General features: G+C 43.6%; 2 protein-coding genes across 2 annotated transcripts in view; one reads left to right on the top strand and one right to left on the bottom strand.

The window, feature by feature from the left end:
* Positions 1-27075, top strand: part of ZNF19 (zinc finger protein 19) — a 62277-nt gene that overhangs the window by 8241 nt on the left and 26961 nt on the right. The window lies entirely within an intron of this gene.
* On the bottom strand, positions 6883-8153 carry CHST4 (carbohydrate sulfotransferase 4). Its single transcript, XM_045533302.1, has one exon. It carries the CDS (start codon positions 8065-8067, stop codon positions 6883-6885), a length of 1185 nt encoding a protein of 394 aa, XP_045389258.1. The 5' UTR covers positions 8068-8153.

Here is a 27075-nt window from a genome sequence, read left to right as displayed (position 1 = left end):
GAGGAGACTATTCTACAAAAAACTGAGAGTAGCCAGCGAAGTAGGAGGGAAACCGAGATATAGTGTTTCAAGGGAAAAGTTATCCATAATTGTTGGTCCATTCTTGCTGAAAGGTCAGGCAAAGTGAAGACTGGGAAATGTTTGTCAGAGTGAGTGAGCAACATAGAAGTCAATTTTAGCTGTTAGCTAGAGCTGGTTGATGAAAGCCAGATTGGAGTGGGTTGAGGAGGAAGAGGAAGGTGAGAAAATACAGCCAATGAATGCAGATGACTCTTTAGAGCAGTCCAGTTGTGAAGGTGAGGAGGGACAGGCTGGTGGTTGGATAAGGATATAGGAATGAGACAGTTTCTTCAAGAAGGGAGAGAACTGAATAAGTTAAAAAGCCAAAGAGAAGGATTTAGTTGAAGAGAAGTTAAGTTTGGAGAGAGGAAGTGAATAATAAAAACACAGTTCTTGAGAAGGTGGGAGGGGATGGAATATAAAGCTCTGATGGCGGGACTGGCCTTCAGCAGGAGATGGGACAAAGTTGACACCAGAGCATGACAAACAGGACAGACAAGTGTGAAGGGGGTTTAGACATTGGGCACTGGGAAGTTGAGAAGTTCACATCTGATGGCTTGACTTTTCTCTGGGAAGGACGAGAAGGTATGTGGTCAGAAGATGGGGAGGTTCTGTGGAGAGAGGGAAAGGGTTGCAGGTGAGGATTGAGGGGATTCATACATCGATGTGGGTGACCGTGAATTCCACGTGAAATAAGCTTCCCTGGTATGTGACCTTCCCCATTCAGCACTGGCCTGCCACGGCTTGGGAGCAGGTGTGGAGAAAGCAGGGTGTGAGGTCCATCCAGGTTTATGATTGCTGAGCAACGTGGAACTCAGTTTTTGTTGTTAGCCAGAGCTGGTTCTGCATTTCCCAAACTGCTCTTTCTCAAAACACTGTCCTGACAGATTTTAACAGGTATATTGAGAAAAAAATCCCCACACCTTCCCTGGTCCGATAAGTTTGGGAGAACCACTATACACTCTACTCCTTTCTTAATATGCACATGAACACATTTGAGGTTCTGAGGGTCTTACATTTAGAAACCCCAGTTAAATTTAATATGATCAACTTTTTCAAGCTTATTTGCATCCAGATTGCTTTGTGTGTGCACATGTGTGTGTTCCACCTGTTAAGGTCTCATAGTTTAGTTTATGATGAATCATAAAAGGACAGGGCCCTTTTTTCCTTCTCTTTTGGCATTTTTACATTGTCTGTAGTTAGCCATTTAAATCCACACCAATTTAGAGTGGAGCAATAACTAACTCGTAAACGCACCTCATCCCTTACGAAGGGTACCTCTGTGCGCCAACTGCACTTATCAATTCCTGCCACTAACTTAAAAGTCAAACAATAAACTAGCTTCCTTATTGTTCTGCCAGTACCATAATAAGCCAGCTCGAAAACTGGCCAGGAAAGCAGGGCCAATGACCATCCCAACCGTTAGGGTTGGGGTAGTGGGGTTGGGGCGGGGGTGGGGGAGGGCAGCAGTCAGACTTACTTTTGTACAATTTTTTTTTTTACTACTAATAATAACCAACATTTTCTTAGGCCTTTACAGTTTGAAAATTGTTCTCATATGTGTGATTTACTTAATCACATTTAATTATTGTCAAGCAAGGAACATAGTTTGAGGGGATGACAAAGGAAAAGACAAGTTGAGGAAGAAAGAGGGCCTGGGAAAGGAGCTAAAACTATTAGGGACAGTGGGGTAACTCATGCGTTCTCTGTGGAGGTGACATTACCACTGAGAGGTCAAACTTGGTTCTTGGGGGGCAAAAGCCCTTAGATATTACAATGGTTTGTAGTCCTCCAAAGCGCCATCGTACATAAACAAATGACAGTGTATTTGTGATATTAAAATTTCACGGGAGAGGTGGTGGTGGTGATTAGGGAAAAAAATGTCTTAAAAGGCTCGCTGGAGTGGCAATGTGGTGGGCAGCAATAATGAAAAAAAGGTTGAGAAACGCTGGCTTAGATCCTGTGGTGCCTACAGAGCTTTCTGACATTCATGAATGTTCCCCCTGTTCCCAGACACGTTAGGCATGTTTGTCCAGCACAATTGCTTTGGGCTTCATTTGTTCTGCCCATTTTACCTGAAGCCCTAAATGACCATGTTTTGCCCTTTTAAACACTTTTCTCTTCTGGCCACAGTTGCCTGAATTAGGGTGGCCACAGGCCTTGCCCAGGGAAGGCACAGACTGACCAGTGAGTGACTGGTCCCAGGAGGTCTGGTTGCACTTCATTTCCTGTCTTCACGCTGTTCTCTCTTCACCTCCTGGTATGCAGCTCTGTGTTTTTATAACATCTACTCTGCCACTCTCCTCTCGACATGGCTACCAAAAGAGTCGACACCAAGAAAGCCCTGGTTATGACATCTCCCCATTCAGGACATTTGGGCTGGTGGCACACCCACTTGAAGGAGACTGAACGAGATGGAAGAGAAATCCATCTGAATCACCAACTCTTTACCCTTATCCCTGGTTGATGTAGAGTAGAGTTTCTCAATAGCAGCACTACTGACATTTCGGACCAGAGAATTCTTTGTTGTAGGAAACTATCCTGTGAATTATAGGATGTTTAGATGCTAGTAGCATCACAGCCCCTACTCCCCAGCTGTGATTATCAAAAATGTCTCCAGAGACATACATGCAATATTTAGCAATTAAAATATAAAAATGTGTCCAGACATTGCCCAGTGTTCCCCAGGGGACAAAACTGCCTCTGGTTGAGAACCACTGATGTAAACAACCTAGAAGATCAGAAAGTATCAATCTCCTAATCATATCAGTATGATCAGAAGTGCCATAAGGGTTTGAGATCAGAAATGGTGACACGCCTTGTTACCATGATATTCACAGATAACTCAAGGGAACTGAGACATGGAGATGTTGAGGAACTTGCCTGAGGTCCCCTTGCTGGTAATAGCGGAGCCACCCAGGCAGCACACGGTTCCAGTGCCTAAGCACTCATGAGCGCGTGACCTGTCATGCTGTCCTTACTGTACCATCTGTACTCCTTTATTATTAACACACTACCAAGCATGCAGTAGGTTCTCATTAGACTCTTACCGAGTCTGTCCATATTGACGCTGGCATTTACTGGGGCACTCTGCTCCCAGATCTCTGCATGGCATGCTCCCTTACTTCAAGGGTCTCTGCTCCAGTCTCACTTTTTCAGGCAAGACATCTCTTGTCACCTCTGTGGAACAGCACCCTTCTTCATCCCCGAGCCCCTTCTTCTGCTTTATTCTTCCTTATATTAATAGTATTGAGCATCTGACATATGGTTGTTCATTGTTTGCTCCCCCTTCCCGACAGACTAAAATGTCTTTTGTATGAAAGGAGGGGCTTTGCCTGTTGTAGTCACAGCTGTATCCGTAGCACCTACAACATTCCTTGGCATATAGTCGATGCCCGTTAAACGTGTGGAATGAATGAAGACACCCTTTAGTCGCATGCTAGGGTCTAATCTCCTTACTCCAGTCTTGGTTCCTCATTTTCTTCAATACTGCATCTAAAAACTAACCTTTCTCTGAATGACCAGGGACGTTTAAGCAGAAGAGGGGCATAGTCCTTGACAGAAGGGCCAAAGTACTGGGGATCCTCGACTAATGCCTATCAGAGGCTTATTGTTAATTGGCCTGGGGCACTCACAACGTTCATTTTTAATTTTGCTTTATTGGTCTGTGGGAGTAAGTCAAAAGAGTCATGATTCTATACATAGTCAGTGAAATTAATTTATATTTTGCTTGGATTTAAATCACAAATTATAAACTATTTTTTGAGAAACATATTATGGAAAATACAATGATGGCACATTTTTGTGAAAAATTATCAGAAGTCGATTCTACCTCTCCCTAACCACTATTCATAAATTGAAAAAGAATACAGTTTTAATTGCAATGTATCAAAAACTTAGCATTTTCTCTCATTATATACAAAGTGAAGCCACATGGTAACTATAAATAGAAACACAGTTAAATTACAGCTGAAGCCCCTTTGTTTCAAAAATATTCCTTTCTGACCCTCCAAAAAATTTATTTTGAAATTTTAGGACCCTTTTTTTTTCACCCTTCCAAAACTGTTGGGCTTGGAGTAGTTCCCAGTTTGGCTTTTTGTAAAGACATCAATTGCTGACCTGCAATTAGGCATTTCAGGCTATGTTTACTCTAGATTTGAGAGAGCTCATTAGCCCTGAGAAATTTAGATCACATTCATCCATGATCTAAGTTTAAACATATTCTTCCACCCTTTGCAACTAAAGAGGCTAAGAAAGCAAAGAAATGCCTTTCTGTTGCTGGGGCTTGGGGATGGAACAGATGTCTCCAAATCACAAAGGATGTTTAGCACAACACCATCTTCTGCATTGGTTCTCAGTTCCCCAAACTCCCCATATCCCACACTTGAGTGTACTATCACTCATCCTGAATCCCAGTGCCAGCCACCTGAACACATCACTTGTCAAAAACTGTGCCATTGTTCACTGAAGTCTTGTTCAACACTGGGTCAGATTTTTAAAAAGGTCATATAGCATGATTTTATACTACACAGTCTTATGTCATATAAAAATGCCACAATAATATTATTATATATTCTTTAAACTTTTTGGGGTGGGGGTGGGGGGTGGGTTGAAGTTAGGGATAAGATGTTACACAAATAAAAATGAATTAGACCAGAGCTGTCCAATAGAACTTTTGCAATCATGGGAAGGATCTATCTCTGTGCCATCCAATACAGTAGCTGCCAGGCACACATGGCCACTGAGCACTTGAAATGTGGCTAGTGTGACTGGGGAACTGAATTTTTATTTAATTTTAATTAATTTAAATCTAAACAGCTACTGGTGCCTAGTAGCTATTCTATTGGAGAGCACAGACAGGCTCTTCTTTAAGAGTGAGATTCCTGGATGCTGGGCTTCCTTGAACTTCTGGGACTTGGAATATAGGAAACTTAAACCTGTTGTAAAGTGGCTCCTAAATAAGATCCTGAGACTTCCATGTGGCTAGTCTCTTTTCTTATTTTGGAGAATGACAAGCAGGCATCACAGAGAGGTTTCTAAGGAGGTTGCTAATATTAAAACAATTCAGGCAGGGGCAGAGATGGTCAAGTCTATCAGTCGCTGTTCCCTCGGTCACACTGTCATCTGCTGCTCTGGCCTTGTTTTCACTGCTGGGGAAATTTTACTGTCACATTGTTTTGGAAAGTCAATAGAAGCAATTGCATGGGAGATCCTACACTCTGGAGGAGTTCCTAGTGGCTTGGATTTGGACATTAGAATAAATTAGCTCCTTTAAAGCCACATGTAAATGAACTTCAGCCGACCCTGCTGGGAAAGGTAGTACCCAAGTATCTCAGATGGTGGAGAAGCTCAGGCCCTCCTTAGCAGAATCGAGTGGGGGAATTCTGATCTGACATTGAGGAAGTTTTATGGAGTGAGAAGCATGCCAAAAGGTGGGGAAAAAAAGGAAAGAGAAACTGACAGGATCTCTCAGGTTTGGACAAAGTGAGATATTAAAAAAGTCGGGGCTCAGAGGTCCACGGAGTTCCAGACATATATGGACCTTCTTCCTATTCTTTCCAACCTGAGGACAGCACAGGTGGCAGAAGTGGCATACGTACTCTGCATGTGCTGAAAAGTCACCTGTCTTGGAGCAAGGAGGTGAACAGTGTTGCTGCCCAGTGAACATGCAGAATCCCGGCCCCCACACTGGGGGATTCTGATTGCAGCAGATTTGCACTAGCACATGGCAATCTGCATTTTTAACAGATGATTCTGATGTACAGCTAGGTGAGGGGCTCCTGCCAAGACTGGGAGAAACAACTTTTCTTACTAAGGGAGGTGATTAGGAGGTAAATAGCACCGGTCACACTAGAACTGAGGTCCTCTGGCTGAGGGCTGAGAGTACAAGAACTCTGCCCAGACCCTAGGGTGATGCATACAGCATTATTACAACTTATGCCTCACACAACAAAGAAATGGTTCAGTTGCTGGTTTTCTACTTTCTACGAATTCTTAAGAGGATATAGACAGTTCATCACCTGATACCAAACATTGTCTTAGCAATTTTTTTTATATGCAGGTAACAGATAATAGCAAAGGTATAAAAAATCCATAAAGATGATTGTATGAGTTCTTAGGTTTGGATCCCATGAGTGTTTACTCCTAGTAATGAGAAATCACAAAAGGGGACATTCCAAACAATATTATTTTGGAATTTTAATATTAATGGATAGCAGCTTCAGAGGTCAAAGTCTTCTACGTGATAGGAAAATGCTGAGGGGAAATGATTTTCAAATCAGGCCCATCATCTTAAAAGCTTGTTCTGCTGCCAGAGATTTTGTTTCAGTTTTGTTCATGATAACCCATAGCTGTAACGGGCAGCCTCACAGGTAAGCACCCAGCCCTGTGTCCGCTTCCTTCCTTAAAGCCACTGGGGACCCTGAGGGCTCAGAGTTCGCATCTCTGTGGAATGTGCTGGGGAGCTCTTTGGTGACAGACTCATTGCCCTGGTTTTTACTGTCTCTTCACTTTTCCACTGGGAGAGATGTAGACAGGGAGGTTTATGGATTTACTCCACTGATACTGCTTGGGGCCCAACAGGCCTCCAGGCCACAAAGTCACCCAAGTAGGCACAGATCAGAACTCAAGAAGAGGAGAAAGGCAGTACTCCTGTCACACTGCTGGGATGTGCTGCCCACATGAGGTTCCTGAGTCTCTTTCCTAGGCCCGAGTATAGACACAAAGATTCTTCTGCTTGAGTGTGTGTGGGCACAACTCATGCTCAGCGGAGACAAAGTAAAGGCTCAGAAGCATTCAGAGAAGGTGGATGAGGCTGGGACCTCATTCAGAGAGAGTGGATAAGGCTGAGTGGTTCTGCTCAAACATGGTCCAGGTAGACAGAAGATCCAGTGACAGGTTTCTCTGCTCTTGTTCAGAGCTGACCTGGCGGTAGCCCAACAGATTCATAGTATCACCACAGACTTTCTGAAGTCTAGAAACCTTTTCAAAAGGCAAAGTCCAGCGCCAAGCCTGGGAGACATTGAGGGCGTTCCTGGCATTTGTGTGGAAGGCATGCTGACCCATGCCCTTGCCTCGGGTGATATTGTGCACCCAGGTCTGGAGATGGGGAAAGAATTTCAACCCGGCGAATTCATACATTCGGGATGTCTGGGTCAGAGGGTCCCGGGCAAGGTCCTCATAGCGCATGAGCAGGTAGCGTTGCTGCAGGGCTTTGGGCAAGGACTGGATAGCCTTGTAGATCTCCAGCTGGCTTTGGCAGATGACCTGCATTATGTGGTAGGGCTGGTCCTCCCTCTTGAGTTTGTACCTACTCTGCCCCAGCACAATGTGACTGTCAATCATGAGTTCTCCCTCAGTTCGTTCTCGGGAACGGAACACAGCCCGGGGGTCCCGGACCAGGTGCACAATGTGTAGCTTGAGGGAAGGGTCTGTCAGCAGCGGGTAGAGGGAATTCAGGTTGAAGAAGCGCACCTCCTTGAGCACCACATGGCTGTAGGAGTGGCAGGCCTTATCCACCACCTCAAACGGCTGTCGAAAGCACAGGGGTTTGCATTGAGCCTGGAGGATGATCTTGTTCCGTGGGAAGGCATTGCAGGCAGGCGGAGAACACAGTGCTCGGCTGTCATCCCACTGGAAGAGGCTGGACTGTCTCCGGGGACCAGGCTTCATGTAGGCATCAAAGACACTCATGTCACACAGAAAGACTGACCGTATCAGGTCCCGCACAGCCATGTGCAGTCTCTGGGCAGTGCTGTCTTTGAAGGACATCCACACATGCCAGGCAGGCTCCATCAGGTAGAAGACATCTGGGTGCTGCCCAAAAAGCTGCCCCACAAAAGAAGAGCCAGAGCGCCATGAAGACAGGACCAGCACGTGCGTTTGCTTAGACAACTCCTTCCTGGGCAGGGGGCTGACACTGTGGCTGTACATGTGGAAGAACAGAGTGAAGATCACTATCTGGAAAAGCAGGAGCAGCAGTAGCCTTGCTTTTTTGGGAAATGTCATTGTGCCAAAGTAGACGACCTTTAAGGAACAAGCAGAAGAGGCTGAGTTAGGCTGCTGTTGTAGTGTCTGCCTTCCATTCCCTTTCTAGACAAAGCCACCTGCCCCCTGACCCCCACCAAGGAACAAGATAGAAGGTCAGAACTTTCCTGCAACCAATTGCACACATCCCTCTCCAAATCAATTCCTGTCTCTTACAGTTAGAGTGTCAATAAGCTCTATTGATTTTAGGGGCTTTCATTCTTCCCTCCTGGTCCTTCTTGTCCATTGGACTCAGCTGTATTTAATCAATATAGGGGAAATATCTTCACCATGGCACCCTGGTGATGAGCATGAATGCACATGGGCCATGTGGGCGAAGCTTAACCTCAGTCTGGTCCAAGTCTTGGTCGAATGCTTTGTGATTCCTCCAGAAACTAAGGGAGATAAGCTACCTAGTGAGGAACTGCCTCGAGGCCATTGCTCATAGCACCCCCCATCTTGAGGGAGATTACCTCAAAGCCATTTCTTATCCCCTCCCCCTTTGCAGTTAAGCACAGGACTTTCCACTTCAGTCCCCCCAAGGATAGGGCTGCAGGCTAAAAAATACAACCAGTGGCAGAGTCAGTGTCTCATGGCACCTATCGTCTGGTCTCCTCTGATTTGGTCCCATCCTGTGGGACTAGGAACATGGGGAGCTGATCCAGTGCTGGCCTGTGTCTGTGTAGGTCACAAACAACTGGAATCTATTTGAGCTGAATCATTGTCTCCTTACCTGCTGACTGTACCCAAGGGTGGCAAGCCCACCTAAGAGTTTCAGGCCTCAGAGCTACATCACTATCAGTAGTGACACTTGTGGCCTGTTGGCTACTGTGCTGCTGCCTGAGGAATGCTTGGCCACTGCACACAACCTACTCAGGGCTGCTCAGTATGGTTGGGCAAGTTGTGTATTGCACAACCCTAGGGAATGCCATCTCATCAAGAATGGAAAAACAAGCATCACATGTACTCACCAGAAAACTGGTTTCCCTGATCATCACCTAAATGTACATCAGGGAAGGATACCAATTGGATATCAGACTGGGGTGAGGGGTGGGGGGAGGGGATGGGTGTATGCCTACATGATGAGTGCGTTGCACACCCTCTGGGGAATGGTCATGCTTGAAGGTGCAGACCCGGGGAGGTGGGGGGGGGAGGGGATGGAGGTATGACTACATGATGAGTGCCAGGTGCACTGTCGGGAGAATGAGAACGGACGCGCTTGGGACTCTGACTCGGGGGGATGGGTGGGACATGGAAAATGTATATAACCTAAACTTATGTACCCCCATGATGAGCTGAAATAAAAAAAATATATATAAAAAAAAAAAAAAAAAAAAAAAAAAAAAAAAAAAAGAATTTAGAAATTTATTATAAAAAATCATTCTGTAGGTGACAGTAAAGTATCTTGGTCCAACAAAATAGGTATATTAAGGTGGTTTGCCAGTTGTTACATGTTAAATATCTAGAGAAAGGTGTTCCACTTTGTAAGGCTCATACTGACTGGTGGCAACCCGGAACTTACTCCCTTCACAGTCAGGACTTGCTTCGTGTGAAAAGACTACAGTTCCCAGTGCCATGTTACAGTAGTATTCCAAGATAAATGTTAACCCTCCTTCTCACATGACTTTGAATCATTTTGGGTGACTTCTTGACATAACTGTTGAGAGATATAATGGCTATTACACATAGTCTAAATATTAATAGTGGCAAGATGCTAATTTATATATTACTGTGTACCCAAGAAAGTCTCTGTCCCATCTTTAATAAAAAAGAGAGACTATATTTCCAGCCATTAATCAGAGCTGTATTTGGGGTCTGCTATTTTCCTGGTGGCAGGTCTTATCACCAATTTTTAAAAAAAGTTTTTAATAGATAATAGTCACATGCTTCAAATTGTTTTGAAAAGTATCTGTAGACTCGGAATTTAAAATAAGGCTTTTAAGCATCTGTAGACTCGGAATTTAAAATAAGGCTTTTAAGCCGGGTGCAGTGGCTCACAACTGTAATCCTAGCACTTTGGGAGTGTGAGGTGGGAAGATCACTTGATACCAGGAGTTTGAGACTGGCCTAAGCAAGAGTGAGACCCCATCTCTACAAAAAATAGAAAAGTTAGCCAGGTGCGGTGGCACACAACTATAGTCCCAGCTACTTGAGAGGCTGAGGCAAGAGGATCACTTCAGCCCAGGAGTTTGAGGCTGCAGTGAGCTATAGATGTCACTGCATTCCAGGATGGGCAACAGAGCAAGACCCTGTTTCAAAAAAAAGTAAACAAAAGCAAAATAAAATAAAATAAAATAAGGCTTTCCTAAGATTCCACATGCAGGAAGGAAAAATGGAGGGGTGTTTGCCAGCCGGCAGCCCAGACTTACACATTCCAGGTCTTTAACATCTATGACAGGGAAGGGAAATCTTATGACAAGCATTTGTGTCTGTGAAGAGCCTGCAGTCAGAAGTGAGAAAACTTACAGAGTTCTTTGTAAACAGGGTTAATGACATGTCTTTAAAGAAGTCACAGTATTTTTTCCAGGAGAAAACCTAAGGATTTCTCTAGCTGCTAAATCAGTAACCTCTTCTCTATTTACTAACAGCCAGTATTTATCTACTAGCTGGTGTTTTGTCTTCAGTATACAGTGAAAAGTCTGCCTTCAACACCTCTCCTCCCTCTGCCCATTTCTCAACTTGTCCCAGATAACAACTGAGTTCATTTTTTGTGTGTCCTTTCAGTTGTTTTATGCATACACAAGAAAATTCAAATGTATATGTATTCTTAATTTTTTCCCTCTTTAAAACACAAAAAAATAGCAATTTATCCATACCATGTTGCAACCTTGATTTTTTTTTTAACCTGTCACTGTGTCTTGGGTAGCTTTCCAGGGCAGTACATAAAGCATTTCCTCATTTCTTTTTACTTCATGGAATTATTGTATCGATATACTACAATTCATTTAACCAGTTTTCTCATTGATAGGATTTTGGGTTGTTTCTAATCTTTCGCCATTTCAAAGACTTCAATAATGACCTTCATGTTCACACACAATTGCACATGTATGTAAGATAAATGCCCAGTGGAATTGCTGAGTCCAAGAGTGTGTGCATATGTAACTTTGGTATCTGTTGCCCAGGCAGCCTCCATACTGGTCATAAACCATTCTCTATGTCCAGAGCTCCAGAGGTATTAGAGAGTGGATTTCAGAGGAGAAATTGGGCAGCCACAGATGTGACTCTCAGAGCTGATAGCTTTCTTCCTGAGAAGGTAGAGCATGCTTTTCCAGCTCGTGGGCTTTCTTTGGAAGTCCCCTGAACCTTCTGGGAAGTGTATCATGACTCAAGCCAAACCTTGGGTGGCAGTGGCAGAAAAACCCCTTCTCTTCCATTTGTAACACAAAGCTTTTCCTCTGGATGTGCCAAAAAGATACAGTAAGATCATCTCTCTTTCTTGGCCAAGAACCACTTCACTGTGTAGCAGGGAAATGTCAATGTGTGGTAATTCCTGCCTTGTAGTCTTGGCTCTGTAGATTACAACAGGATCAGCTAAGATATGATCCCAGTTCTTAAAATTTGAGTCCAAGAGGAAATGATTAGAAACTAGGCTATTCTTGATAATGGCCCAAGGATATCCCCCAACCCTCTCTCAAAGACTGAAGAGATGAGTTAGACATTGCCCTTCTCCTAAGGGCAATGCAAATACGAGAAAAAGTTTGGAACAAAGGCAGGAAGCAATGAAGCAAAAGAGACAGGAAAATAAGAGAAGAACTTAACCTGTGTACAATTATAAGGAAACTGTGGCAGAATTTTATAAACAGGGCATATAATCACTTCAGGAAAAAGCTAACATTTCCTAGGGATTAGGAAAATAGACCTTTCAAAGTTCCCCCCACTCTCTTTTCCTCCCTCCATCTGGCTTTCAGCCAATTCTGCATCCTGTGCAGGTCTCCATGGCTCTGTGCCCTGCTAGCCTGCCAACTGCTTCTGGTCTCAAGCCCATACCCTCCCTGAGCTGGAGCTGGGCCTCCTAAATCTGTCCCCGGTTGTTCTCAGGCTTAGCTGTCCACAGTGCTCAGGAATTCCCATGGAAACCCTCTGGCTTCTTTTTCTTTCCATGAGTACTTTCCCCAGCTAGAAAAAGTATGCTCTTATAAAGCAAGTCCTATCCTTTGCCACTGGGATGTAGCAGTTCCTGGACTAGGCAACACGTGATGGGGCTGACCATATAGCCAGGGAATACTTTAGGGTGTGTCTTGGGCAAAGCTTATCTCTGCGAAGACTATAATCAGTAGTAGAGGCAGAGGCTCTTGAAGCCCTGGCAGAAGGGAGGTGATGTGAGTCACCAGTGTGCTCAATTGAAGGAGACCCTTCCCATTGCATCCTTGAATCCCACTCTCCTATTGCCAGAACTCCCAGTTGCTCCTGTCCAGCATGGCCTTTGACAGTAGCCTTTCTCTTCTCTCTCCCAGCATCTCTCTATCATTCATGGCTGCCCAAATTGATCTTAGCACACGTTTATCCCTCCTCTGCTTAAAATCCTCCAATAACTTTCCAATATACACAGTATCAAATCAAAATCCCCAGGCCTTGCACCAGTTGTCCTCTATGGTCTGGTCTTTGATTTCCTGTCAGTCCCCTCCTTTTTAAACACCTTAGGCTCCAGACCTAACTTTCAGTTCTTCCAGACTTGCCCTGTTATTTAAAAGCCCTGAGACATTTGCAAGACTGCCACTCTTCCTTCAAGAGTCTGTTCATGGGTCGCCTTCTTCCCTAACAAATTTATTTCCCTTCCTCCCAGGATTTATTTGTTCCCCAAACTTTCCATTAACACCCCACTCTATAGTAAACAGCTGTATATGAATGTCTCTTCCCACTGGGCTGCTGCAACTTAGGGAACGGCTATGCCATATCTTGCTGACAAGTACATAACCATTCTACATGTGATCAGCATTCATTAAACACCTCTTGAATAAATGAATAAGTCAGTAAGTAATTGCATGTAGGAAGAGGCATAGTTGCTAGAAAGCAGATAACCAAATGAGCACCTGCAAGAATCTGAAACTTATCCTTTTCTAAAATGCACAGGGACAAGCTTTAGCATCACTTATTAAAATTGAGGTGATCCTCTTGAGGGTTGAGCACATAACCAATACTGTCTCAGTTGCAGGGAGCAAGCTATTAATAAAGTCAGAGGCTTAGGTTTGATGCAGTATGGTACAGTTAACCTTCAAAAAATAGTTTCTGCATTGAGCATGTATTAATTAAAACTGGATGGGGGTAGGCTATGAAAATGATTTTTAGAAAATATTTGTTAAAAAGAAATAAAAGCCCTATTGCCAGGTAACAGGCTATCTTCCTCTAATTAGCTCAGTTACTAGTTACTAGGTAGACAAAGCAAAAGCAAAAAAACAAAACAAAACAAAACAACACAAAACAAAAAAAACCCCTCAGCAAATCCCATCTTCACCGTCCCCCAAAATAACTTAAAAACATGTTGCCCCAGTGATGGGTAAGTGGTATCGTCTTAGAACACAAAGGACAGTCCATTGCTGAAGAGTAATGAGAACTCGAGGATCTTGAAAACATCACCAAAGGGGTGGCGATAAGGGAGAGCCTATGTTAGGCACAGGGACCACCAAGGCACCAGGATGGGTGACCTCGTGCAGTGTCCTGCTTATAGAGGGCTGAATTGTAGGTGTCTCCCAAATTGGTACTGTGCAGCCTTTTAGAAACAAAATGGGGAATGCTGAGAAAAAACCAAACATATCAATTTAAGAACCTGGATTCCAGCCGCTCAGAACATTCTTAACTTAGATTTCCCAGTGAGATTGTGACCCTGCAACCAGAAATTAGAGATGACAAAAGATATCTTGCACAGAGAGATGCGAAGCTGGGTTGGGGAAACCAGCATCCTAACGAATGGCCCATAGACCTGGGAAACCTGGGGAGCAAAGCACCTGGGCAAAGGTGCCCACATAACAAACTGTAACTAGACTGAGAGCGCCAGGAGGACTGGACCAGGGTCCTTGCCAGTGCTGTGTCTCTAGTGCCAAGGACAGTGCCTGCCACATAGTAGATGCTCAAGAAACATCAATCAACAAATGCCATGTGAACAAACTTTTGTAAAGTGTTTTTTCACTGTGGGAGGTACCCTTGTTGACCCAGAAAGGAAGATAGTGCAAGATATTATTTTTATCTTACACATATAAAAGAATTTCAGTTCTACTTAGAAATCCAGACTTGTCCGAGGGCAAACAAGATAGAGGTCTCCTCTACCTTAGCTGATACGTTGGCCCCATAACTTAATCATATTTTACATCTGCATGGTGTTCCACACTTTTCGAAGCCGTTTTAGGGGCAGTCATGAAAACTATCCAATTAGATATTTAGGACTGTGATGAGCCATTCCTTCATTTTTCAGAGCTTTAATTGATTGACGCATTGGGTATAACAGCCTTGCGTGCATTAGGTTCCAAGTCTGAGAGTTTTCAATGATCACACTACACCTCACCTGAGCTAGAGAAAATCTGCAGCTCATTGCAACTCCTGTCTTCTGCTCCCCAGCAAAGAACAGAGGAGAAGCCGCAGCAAACACAGAGACTTGAGCTCCGAGGCCAGGATCTGAACAAATCAGATGCACCAGGGACTGTCTATAAAATATACATCAGTACAGTCCTATCCCTGTTCCAGGCTCTTTGGGACCCATTCAGAAATGGAGCCATGGCCGGGCACGGTGGCTCACGCCTGTAATCCTAGCACTCTGGGAGGCCGAGGCGGGTGGATTGCTTGAGCTCAGGAGTTCGAGACCAGCCTGAGCAAGAGCGAAACCTCATCTTTACTAAAAATAGAAAGAAATTATATGGACAGCTAAAAAAATATATAGAAAAATTAGCCGGCATGGTGGCACATGCCTGTAGTCCCGACTACTTGGGAGGCTGAGGCAGGAGGATTGCATGAGCCCAGGAGTTCGAGGTTGCTGTGAGCTAGGCTGACGCCACGGCACTCTAGCCTGAGTAACAGAGTGAGACTCTGTCTCAAAAAAAAAAAAAAAAAAAAAAAAAGAAATGGAGCCAGTGTGGGTTAGGGGATGCTGCTGAGAAGCTTGTGTTTTTTCCCAAAGATTCCCCAGGTGATCTGATTCCTCCCCCCTCCAATAACCCCTCTGCCATGGAAACCCCCAGCTTAGCTGTCAGAGGTTAGCTCCAGCAGCCTCGGGATAATGGTCTCCACTGGAGGTGTACACAGAGAAAATTCTCTTCTTACCTTGTTAGGGCTTAGGCTTCCCTGCTGCTTTTGAGAGGCTCACTGCTAGCCTGGCTGCACTTTTCTCCTCTGACGCACCAACTTCCCTCTTGGCTTCCTCCTCCTACTTGATTTTGCATAACTGTCTCTATTCAGAACATATTTCACTGTCCTCCCCCTTTTGTCAAAAAAAAAAAAAAAAAGAAAGAAAGAAAACCCACCTTGCAAAGACGGGCTTGAGAAAGCACTTGCTCCCAGGAAGAGGCGACATTAGCAGCTCTTACACCCAGGAGAATCCAGGGGTGTGGAGACTACTCGCAGTGGGCAGGAGAAGCAAAGGAGGAAGAGATCCCTTTCTGATCGGGTGATATCCTGGAATGTTGACTTCTGGAAGATAGCTGTGAAGGTCAACTCCCTTAGGGCAGAGTGGGGAAAAAAAAAGAGACCCTTGGAGAACTAGGAGATGAGATTGATGGGGAATCTCATGACAGTTCTAACTAGAATGCCCACAAGATCTTAAACCTGACTCTTACATCTTATTCTCTTGTCTGAGGCGAAAATGTCAAAGTTATTTCTGCATCGCACCTGCCTGCTCGCCCCACCCTGGCTGTACTGAGATAACATTTCTCAGCCTCTGTGTCATAGTCAACACCTTCACCTTTCTTGCAAGAGGAAATAAATATTTTCTGGGAGGACATAAATGCACTGGTGTTTGTTTGGGGTGTGGTGGGAAAATCCCCCTTAAGAAAAAAAGAAATACGGAGGAATAGCCTCCACATATACTCGCTGTCAAATTGGCACTAACTGATCAACACTATGGTGCTCACACGGTAGTAATATTCTCCAGGGATTAGGGGGTGGGGGTGGGATAAACTCACAACTAATGGACACGGTGTCCATTGTAGAGGGGAAGGGCAAGCCTCTAAACCTCACTTGGGTGAGGCAAAGACATAAAATGTAACCAAAATGTTTGTACCCTCATAATATCTTGAAATAAAAAAAAATTAAAAAAAAAGAAAAAAGAAATGTCATCATTAAAGATTATGATTTCTGCCTAGCTGTGTGCCTTTGGGCAAATCACATACCCACTCTGAGCTACTTATATGGTTGTCATGGGTCTAAACAACAGGTGCACATGAATAAATGTAAACTGTGGTGTAGTATAGAAGCTACAGCCTTTCAAGTCAGAGATGTAGCCGGGCAACTCACTTCATCTCTTTTGAGTCCTAGAACATCAGTGTAAAACAAGGGTAACAATATCTACCTTATAGCTTTAGGGTGAATGTTAGGATTAATGTCCATAAACCCCTAACACAATATTATGACGATAATAAGAGTTAAAAGGTGATAATTATTATTGAATAATAATACTTTTTTCTAACTCAGCTGCTGGCTCATTTCCCAGGCCTTGGAAGAGAGCGCAGGCAGGGAGTTAGCTGTTTGAGTTCTGGGATAATCTTTGCTGATTACTGTCAGCTGAGTCCAGGAAGGCTTCAGCATTGGTACAAATGACAAGAACCTGTGGCGCTTGCCTGTCTTGATTTCAATTCTGTGGCCCTTCTTCCCCTCCTGTTTCTGGTAGAGAGAAGAGAGATTTCTCTTCTTCCGATGAGCAGAGATATAAAAGTTGTGCAGAGAGATAAAAGTTGAAGCACCAGTATGTCTTCTGGTGATCACCCATGTCTGTGTATTCTACCTCTAAATAGCTGTCAAATTTGCCCCCTTCTCTTTATATCAACAGCTATTGTCTTTGCTCTGGTTTTCAATGTTTCTTGCTTGAATTTCTGCCAACAGCCCTCCTAAACTATTCCGTTATCTCCAGTCCTGCCTCCTCCAGCCTTCACTTTCTCCTGCTGCTAGAATGATGTATCTAGTATGATCTGATCCTTATCACTTCCCTGATGAAAACACCACAGTGGAACTGATTATAGACAAAGTACAAATTCGTTGACATGCCATTAAGCATCTTTTTTTTTTTTTGAGACAGAGTCTCACTCTGTTGCCCGGGCTAGAGTGCCGTGGTGTCAGCCTTGCTCACAGCAACCTCAGACTCCTGGGCTCAAGCAGTCCTCCTGCCTCAGCCTCCCGGGTAGCTGGGACTGCAGGCATGGGCCACCATGCCTGGCTAATTTTTCTACAAATATATTTTAGCTGTCCATATAATTTCTTTCTATTTTTTAGTAGAGACAGGGTCTCGCTCTTGCTCAGGCTGGTCTCGAACTCCCGAGTTCAAATGATCTGCCCGCCTTGGCCTCCCAGAGTGCTAGGATTACAGGCGTGAGCCACCACACCCGGCCCATTAAGCATCTTTGAAGAGCTGGTGTCTCTCTACTCCCCATCATGATCTCCTTCATGCAATGGATTCCAAAGATACTTGTTGGGTGCCCGTTACCCACCGGGCTCTGCTTTAGGCACTGATAACAGCAGTGGGCAAAAGAGACCAAATTCTCTGCCTTTGTGGAGCCTGCATTCTGTTGGGTGGGGGACAGACACACAAACCGTGTAGTGTATCAGATGATGGAAAGTGCTATGAAGAAAAATGAGGAGAGAAGACAGTAGAGATTGCAGCTGGGGATGAGGGTTCTAATTTTAGATAGAGAACCCAGGGAAAGTAATATCTGAGCAAGGACCTGAAGGAGGTGAGGGCAAGAAAACGAAGAAAATGTCTGAGGAAAGACCATTCCAGGCAGAGAACAGCAAGTGCTGAGATGGTAAGCCAGGAATCACAAGGAAACAGTGTGATTGGCCACATTAAGTGGGGAGAGAAATAAAAGAGAATGTGAGGGCTGACAGCAGGTGGGTGGGACAAATTGGGTAGCAGTGCTTTCGTCCATATTAGGGGACTTTGGCTCCTACTTAGGGAAAAATAGGAAGCTGTTGGAGGGTATGAATATAGGAATGACGTATATTCTAAAAGATCATTGTGGATACTGTGAGGGGAATAAACTAAAAGAGCATCAGGGCAGAAGCTGGGAGCTCAGCTAGGAGGCTGGGCAGGAGACCAAGGTAGCTTGGATCAGGGTGGTAGCAGTGGAGAAGGTAGTGGATTCTAAAATATGTGTTAAAACATACATTTTAGCAGTAGAGTGAAATAATTCACAGGTGGATCAGATGTGGGGATGTTAGTAACAGAGGAGTTAAGGCTGACTCAAGGATATGGTGCCATTTTCTGAAATGGGAAGAATTAGGTTTTGCGGGAGAAATCAGGAGTTTAATTTTGGACATGTCAAGTTCAAGATGCCTATTGGTCATCCAGGCAGGCAGTTGGGTATATAAATCTAGAGTTCAAAGAGAGGTTTGGGCTGAAGATAGACATTTGAGAGTCATCAACATAGAGATGGTATGACGAACCACGAGGTGGATGAGAGTGCTCAGGAAGAGTGAGATGATGGAGAAGAGGACAAAGGAAACCAAGAAGGAATCACCAGCAAGATAGGAGGAAAACAAGATTAGTGCGGTATCCTGGAAGCCAAGAAAAGAAAGGGTTTCAAGGAGAAAGGTGCAGTATACTGTGCCCAAATCTCCAGAAAGATTAAGAAGGACAGAGACTGCATGTTGACCATTGGATACAGCAACATGGATATCATTAATGATCTTGACAAGAGGGCATTCTTGTGGAGTTCTGAGCATGAAAATCTGATGAGAAGAAAGGAATTAGAGACAAGGAGGGTGGCCAACTCTTGATAGTGAAGGAGGAGAAAATGGAGGAGTTGGTCCAAAATCGGAGTGCACAACTATTTTAATTGGAGGGAAGGCAGTGTATATGAGCACAGATGCAGGGAGGTGGGGAGATGATGTGCTGGGGATTTGTGGAAATTCTCTTCTTATTGCTTGTATTATTCTAGTGAGCTAGGGGACAAGGTTGTCAGCGAAGTCTGAGGATGGGGGAGGTGTTATGGGAAGTGTGAAGAGAGAGGGGACGGTATGGAATGGCCATCTGTGAGAATGGGTTAGTGACTGTGCTGGGGTAATTCAGATAAATGAGTGACACTGAAGGTCTTTGCAAGGGGAGTGGTTATAAATCTGAAGTGAGAGCAGTTAACATAGGTGTGTGATTGTTTCCAGCCATGTTCAGCTGCTATACTTGCACAGGCATGGGCTGAGATTAGATTTAAGTAAGGCTTGTGCTTTTTTTTTTTTTTTTTTTTTTAAGAAAAGTACAGTGAAGTGTTAGAGGGGCAAGGGAACCAAGGAGGCTATTCAAAGGAGTGATCATAATAATGGACTGTGGAATCCAAACTGGATAAGAGGAGAAACAGGGACACAAGGAGTATAGCTGAGCTAAGGTGGAGGACAAGCTGTCTGGAAGTGAGGGGGTCAAGGATTTGAGACCCGGGTGTTTTAGAAGGATCATCTATCAGGATATTGAGATCATGTAGAACTGTCCCAGAAGTAGTGTTGGAGAGTGACAGGAGCCATATGACTGTAATGAGGGTAATCTTAGCCCTGTCTCCACTAATGTTGGGAGAGAGCCACCTTTTATTTATGTATAATATATTCACCTTTTATCTGGGAATATCCATCACCCAGCACAGTGCCTGGCACATAGAAGTGCTCAGTGGAAGCCTGTGAAAGGAATGAATGAATGAACCCTTGTTCAACCTTTAGAAAGGAACTTACAGCTTTGTGCACAACAGGTGCAAATTCCCCATAACCAAACAGTGTAATCAAATGAACACACCCACAGAAAACCTGGTTCAGTAAGTTATGTGAAGCAGTAAAATAAAGTAAACTGTCATCACAGGTTAAAGTGCTTTACCACCTTGAGTATAATGGTCGTTTTTCTAAACGTTAGGCAATTGATTTTATATTTTATTATGTTTAATAGGTCAAAGATAATCTAAATCCCACAAGTGCATTTTAAAGTGTGGAGTATAAATACGTAAGTATGACTCAGACTTGATATTCTTCCTATTATCTTCAGTACACACAATACTAAACCATTGTAACTGTTGATACTTCCTAAATAATGTCAAGAAACTTACATTGCTTTAAAAAAACGTTATTTGCATTAATATAAAAAATAGAATTTCCACTAGGAGTCTGCAGAAGAAAAATAGCATATCTAGTAGCCTAGTCAAGTATGTGGGTGGGACAATAAGAATATTATCTTTATGAAAGGTCAGAGGTCACATGGTATGGCACGTTTTGGGGTACTGAGAAAACTACTTTTGCTGAAAAAGAGGGTTTCTGAAGAGAAATAGTGAAAAAAGACTGGGAGTGGAGGGCAGGATCGAGCTCAATTATGGAAGTCCATGAGTGTAAGGTTTGGGCATTTTAACATTGTCTTTTACTCAGCAGGAAATAGTTATGACTTTTGAGCAAGGGAATGACATAATAAATGAAGTGTTGGGTCAATCTAGCTGCTAGATTCTAGCAGTATGGTGGGATGGTTTTTGCAGAAACACACTTAGTAGTCATGTCAAATAACTTAACACTAAAATACTACTAAGCAGATGATGTACCCATTTATTTGAAATTCACTTGTCTCCTTAAAGTCTAGATTTATGCTAGGTGCAAATGCCCAAAGAATCATTTTAAGATGATAAGGGTTGCCATTCTCTTCCTGATAGTCATTTAGTCTGTTGCCCACTGGGAGTCCATGAATTATTTGTTTTCTCTAGATATTGGGTGGTGCTCACTTTCTTTTGTTTTGTTTTTTATACCCTGGCTCCTGGTGGTCCGGTTCTATGAAAAAGTAATTATAGCCAGGGTTGGAGGTTAGAAGTAAGAATGAATGAGACTCGTGTAGCCAAACCCAGAATCAACATTGGGATAAACTGTTCTAAGCCTCCTTTCCAAGAACACAGCTCACCTGAGTTAGGGTAGCGTTTACGTTTTGGGTGTGAGGATGTCAGTTTTCCCTTGAAGTGTGTTTTCATAATCTGCCAGTTGGATGCCAATTGCTTCACTGGCATTACTATTTCTTTTTACTCAAGAGGAGCTTAGAGTCAGGAAGGATAAATAGCTTTATCCAAACTCTTATGTCATGTTAGTGACAGAGCATGTCTTTTCACACTCGTTGCCTTTATACCTGCTGTTTCCTCTAGAATGTTCTCCTCCCCATCCCAATCCCATTCCATTTGACAACAATTCAGCTTTCTAAACCCTGTGCAGAGCCTTTCTGTGCAACCTTCCCTCCTCCCCATGCTCAGTACTGTCACCTGCAAACTGCACCGCCTCCCCTCCCACGGTGCAAATGGCCATTCCTTCAGTTGTACAAACCTCTGTCATTAGGCATGTGCTTTTACATCTGTGTCTCCCTATAGAAGTATAGAGGTCTTCCCTTTTGTGTCCCCTGCACCAGTGTCTGGTACACAGTAGGTGCTCAGTTAATGTCAGATCCAAGGGGAGATACTCTAAACGCAAAGAGGAAAATTCTACACTCCTGTAAAATCTAAGCAAAAGATAAAGGAGCAGCGCCTCAAACCCTCCCCACTTAGATTAATTTTTTTCTTTGAAATGTTTGGGAGAGGAGGTTTCACAGCCCTCCCGCAGCTGTCGGTGGGGGTGGGGGGTGGGGATGCGGTGCGGCCCCCCCAAGGGGTTCACTACGCGCCCCAGTGTGGATCCCCGCGGTGCGCCCCGTCCCCGTGACCGTGACCCCGCCATCGTGACCCCGGCCCCGCCCCGCAGAGTGCGGTTGCGTTTCTCATGTGGGTGTTCCCCTTCTGCTCCTCGCTGTCCTCCTTTTCTCACACTTCCTCCGCCCTGGACTTCGCTTTCTTACTCCAAGGAGATCCACCTTCCTCGCCACGTCCTCCGCCCACCAACTCCCGGGACGGCGGGGCGGAGTCGCGAGCGGTGGGGCAGGAGGGGGCCTCCACCTCTGGACCCCAGGTGTGTTTTCTTGTAAGTGGTGACAATGTTCCTCCCCACGTCTTTAGACTCAAAATGTTGACAATGGTTGTCACAGTCAGGGTTCCCCTAAGAAACAGAAGGCACTCTGAGTTGGAATTTAGGGATGGGGACAAAAGTGACAGTTTACAGAAGTGTAAGCAGCATTAAAGAAACCAAGGAGAGAAGGGGAGGCACCCAGCGTCTAGCACCCCAAGGCCTGAGGAAGGAAGGGGAAGCGCTGTGAGCACCAGGGCTGCGGGAGAGGGGCTGGGAAGGAGCTGCCAGAACTCAGGTGATGTGAAGGGCGAGAAGAGGGGAAGGAAACGCCCCCAAACGTCTCTCCTCCCACCCTCTGATTTCCTACACGGGCTTCCTGTTGACTGAATCCAGGGGGAAAAGCAGCCCACAGGGGCAGTGCTGGGACTCAGCCACCAGGACCCAGACAAGGGCAGAGAATGGATCTGGGGTTGGGAGCGGGGAGAGGGCCCCACGGGAATAACCAGCCCAGTCAGGCCATGGCTAGGTTGAGGTGAGCGAGATTGAGCAGGGCAGGTGTAGGGTTGGATTTTTGCCTTTACTTAAAATTTAGGCATTGTGTCGTCATGGATTGTTTGCAACAATTTTGATTTTTAGAAAACATAACATGAAAATGTTATTTATCTTTATTACTGAAATTTTTTTGAGTACTGCGCCCCCCTATGTTTTGCACCTGAAAGAAATACAAAATTGCCCCACTCACCTCATCCTAATCTTAGCACTGAAGTGGTTCTCTCTGGACAGGAGGATCATAGGTGGTTTTTATCTTCTCATTTTTGCTCACCTGTATTTTCTAATTTTTTAAAAAAGTAAGCATGTATTTCTTATGTAATAAAAACAGTTAAATGCAAAAATCTCTTCTTGGGAAGTACGAATCCTTTGTGCATGCAGCCAACTTGGCAGAAAAATAAAATGTTTGTTGAATGAGTGTGTAAAAGAATGTATATGTCAACTCCATCCCACATTGTACCCATTCTCAAGGTCTGACTCAAATGTCACCTTCTCATAAAGTATTTCCTTATATCCCCAAGCACACGGGCACGCAGAGCCCTGTGTGATTTGGCCACGCTACAGCCCAGCTCTTCCTGCTTCCCTTACATCTGCTATTCCTCACTCCTGTGGCCCCGCTACCTTGGCCGCCTCCTCACTGCTGCTCCTGGCACACAGGAGGCAATAGATTAACATTTGTTGAATGACTGAATGGATGTGACCTCTCCCTCTTTTGCATCATTCCGGAAAAAATCTGTTTTGTTCTGTAGGTGTGTATTTGTCTTATCTCCTCTACCATTAAGCAGCTCAGGCCATCTTATGTGTTGTTATACGACCCATGTGGTGCCTGGCACAGTGCCTAGTATGTAGTAGTAACAGATATTAACAATACTAGTAGGAAGAGCCATTGTTTGAGTGATTACTTTGGGCCAAGCACTGTATTAAACATTTACAGGTGTCACCTCACTTATATTAATATTTTTAGGTGACTGTGAGGATGCCTACATTTATAGGAAACCACATGGTTGTAAAAGGGGCCTTCTAGTATTAGTCCTACTTTGCAGTTGAGGAATCTGAGGCTTAGAGAGGTTAGGTAACTCTCCCAAGGTCACATTACTAATAAGTGGCATTTTAGGAAAATGCAACCCTGAATTATATCAGATCCAGAATTCTCAAAATGTGGTCCAGGAACCACTGGGGCCTTTAAGACGCTTTCGGGGAGTCTGTAGGTACAAAACCATTTTCATAATAATACTAGGACATTGTTTACCTTCTTCATTCTCATGTGTGTGCAGTGGTTTTCCCAAGGCAATGTGTCATGTGTTATCACCTTGAATATACAAGCAGAAAGGAAAATCCAGCTGTCTTCTATGAAGCCAGACATTAAAGAGATTTTCAAAAATGCAAAATAGTGCCAATCATTTCACCTATTTTTTTGTTTCAGATAATAGTTTTTTCCTATAAAACATTTATTTTAACATGTAATGTGTTGATTATTGTTATTTTAAATAAATTAATATTTAAAAAATGAATTAATATTTTTAAGATATTAGTTTAAATTTCTAATATGGTAAATATTGGTAGGTAGAATCCCATATAAACAAAAACTCTGTGGGGTTCTTAATATCTTTCAGAGTATGAGGGGGCCCCCGCAACCAAAATGCTTGAGAATAGGTGGATTAGATAGTATTTAAGTTCCCTCTCAGCTCTGACGTTTAAGAGTTCTCTTGAGCAGTTTAGATCATATGTAACTGATCACTCTTAGTTTCCGGATTAGCTCCAGAAGGAGGGGCAGCCCAGGGTCTGTCTTCATGCCTGGTCTTGACTGGTCTTGGTTACTTAGGTTTATTATGTCTTAACTGCTCTGTGAACTTCTGGAAACACCCGTTCCTGTCTTGGGCTCACACATAGCTCCCAGTTATGATTCAGTACTCCCAGACTCATTATTCCATTCCTGTGGCCCCCATCCTCTTTTATGCTTTTGTGATGTGTCACTTTTTACCTTGACCCTTGAGTAGATCTTCCTCCCAACTTTCTATTCTTAGTGTTAGAGAACAAAGGTTTTTACAATATCTAAACGCTTCCTGGACTGTGGATGGGCCCCCCAAATGGTTTATTTCATCTTGTCCTTGGCGAGTACAGAATTACAACGTAGTTTATATTTTAAATTATTTCTCTTTGATTACCTCTGGGGTTTGGAACTGGATGGCAGGAGAAAAGGAGTAGGAGGGAAACTTAACTTTTATAATAGCTTTTGTATCACTAGCCTGTAATCCTAGCACTCTCGGAGGCCGAGGCAGGAGGATCGCTCGAGGTCAGGAGTTCGAGACCAGCCTGAGCAAGAGCGAGATCTCGTCTCTACTAAAAAAAATAGAAAGAAATGATTTGGACAGCTAAAAATATATATAGAAAAAAAAATTAACCAGGCATGGTGGCGCATGCCTGTAGTCCCAGTGACTCAGGAGGCTGAGGCAGAGGATTGCTTGAGCCCAGGAGTTTGAGGTTGCTGTGAGCTGGGCTGATGCCATGCCACTCTAGCCAGGGTGACAGAGCGGGACTCTCCCTCAAAAAAAAAAAAAAAAAATTTGCTCGCAGTGAAGCAAAACCAAAATATTTCCTGAAATGTAATTATTTTTAGGAACTTTCTTGTTTAGCTGGCAGCACTCCTTTCAGAGGAGGATAGCCTTGCAGGGTGGATACGGAAGTAGAAATCATGTCATAGATCAAGGGACAGAGGGAATGAATGTGCGGTTTAGGGTGGAGACTGCCATTAGGAACTTCAGGTCTTTGTTTTTTCCCCTTCAGGTGTCTTAGTCACAGTTTGGTGGAATAGACTAAGTATATTAATTGGCCTCCATTACTTTAGGAAAATGATTTTTATAAAATATGTGCTATAAACTTAGACATATAGTACTACATAAACTTAGATGCATAATACTATTTTATATATATAGTATACATGTTGGGTATACTTCATACTTTCTATTTATTTGCTAGTGTTTAATGACTGAACCCTTTAGGTTCTGATTTTGCTGTTTTCTTGGTATTTTCCCATGCTGGTGCATTTGGAGAAAGAGGGTAAATGTAGGTGTTATTTCCAGCCACGTCACTTACTTGCTGTGTGATCTTTGGTAAGTCTTGCCTTGGGTCTCCATGACTCACATCTGTCACACAAAGGTAAGACTTGTCTTTGAGCAACAGTTGGGAGAGAAACACAAGATCCAGGCAGCAAAGTCTTTGGTAAGTTAAAAGCACTATTCAAAACCAAACTAATATTATTAACCATTTGTCATGCTTAATTCTCAAAATACCATGAGAAAGAACCAGAAAGCTAGGTATTGGTTGCACTTTCCAGGTTAGAACAAGAAGACTAAAGAATATTCTCAGATGTTAAGCAAGTCAGTGGTCGAGCCTGCTACATCTGTCTTTTCCCAGCCCTTTGAGGAAATATCCTCAAAGCTAGAGGTCAGCGGTCAGTGGTCTTCCGAGTGGGAACAGCAGCACAGACAGTTCTATGGGAATCCAGTCCCAGATCCTCAACTTCATGTGTGGTCTTCTGAACACAGGTTCTGCTTTCCCAAGCCCGTTTCATAATCTGCCCTTCTCTTGCTTTACAAAAGGAGTGAACACTGTTAACCTGCCCAGAATTGCTCCAGGGAGTCAAAACCTCTGGGACACCAAACAAGGGACATTTCGAAATATGGATTTCTGAAAAGGCTCCTTTAATAATTAATCAAAGGAGGAGGAAAAAAATCCTTACCTACACCTACCATTTGTCTTCCATTGTCTTATACATTTTCCTCTTAGAAGGAATTGGCCTGCAAAGGGAAATTCTGAATTGGATATTGTGGAGTAGGATAATGGAGTAGAAGTCACTTCCCCTGTTCCATCTCTAGTTTGTTGTTGAAGAAAGCTTTTCTCCTTCCAAGAGCCTCTTGAAAGCAAAGCAAACATCACATCCCAAAGATGCGTTTCCCATTACATATTTAAAGTAAACCATTCCATTCAGTACATTCTTAAGACTTGTCTATTGTAGAAAGAGAAGTACTTGCAAAAGGGTAAAAGTTGACAATGCCATTTCTTTTCAAGGAAACTGGAATGTGTTCTGGGACTAACAGATTATTCATGATATACAGGATAAACTTGCCAAGAAAAATTTTATGAGATTTCTTTCAGATTTTCAATGCATTGATCAATGAAGTAGTTAATAAGGTAGTTTTATCAAATCATGATATATTTATTCCAATAGCAGTCAATCCTCATTTTTTTCTTATAAAATGTTTAATGATGCAAGTGCTAGACCAATTAGTGCAATATATACCTTTCTCTTTTACAGGAAAAGTTCAAACAAGATGTCTAGCAAAATTAGTAAAGTTGATTCTGATATTTATACATCAT

Source organism: Lemur catta, chromosome 20 (assembly GCF_020740605.2).
Source record: "Lemur catta isolate mLemCat1 chromosome 20, mLemCat1.pri, whole genome shotgun sequence".
Classification (NCBI taxonomy): domain Eukaryota; kingdom Metazoa; phylum Chordata; class Mammalia; order Primates; family Lemuridae; genus Lemur; species Lemur catta.
Note: the sequence above shows the minus strand (reverse complement) of the source record. Positions and strands in the feature narration are given on the sequence as shown.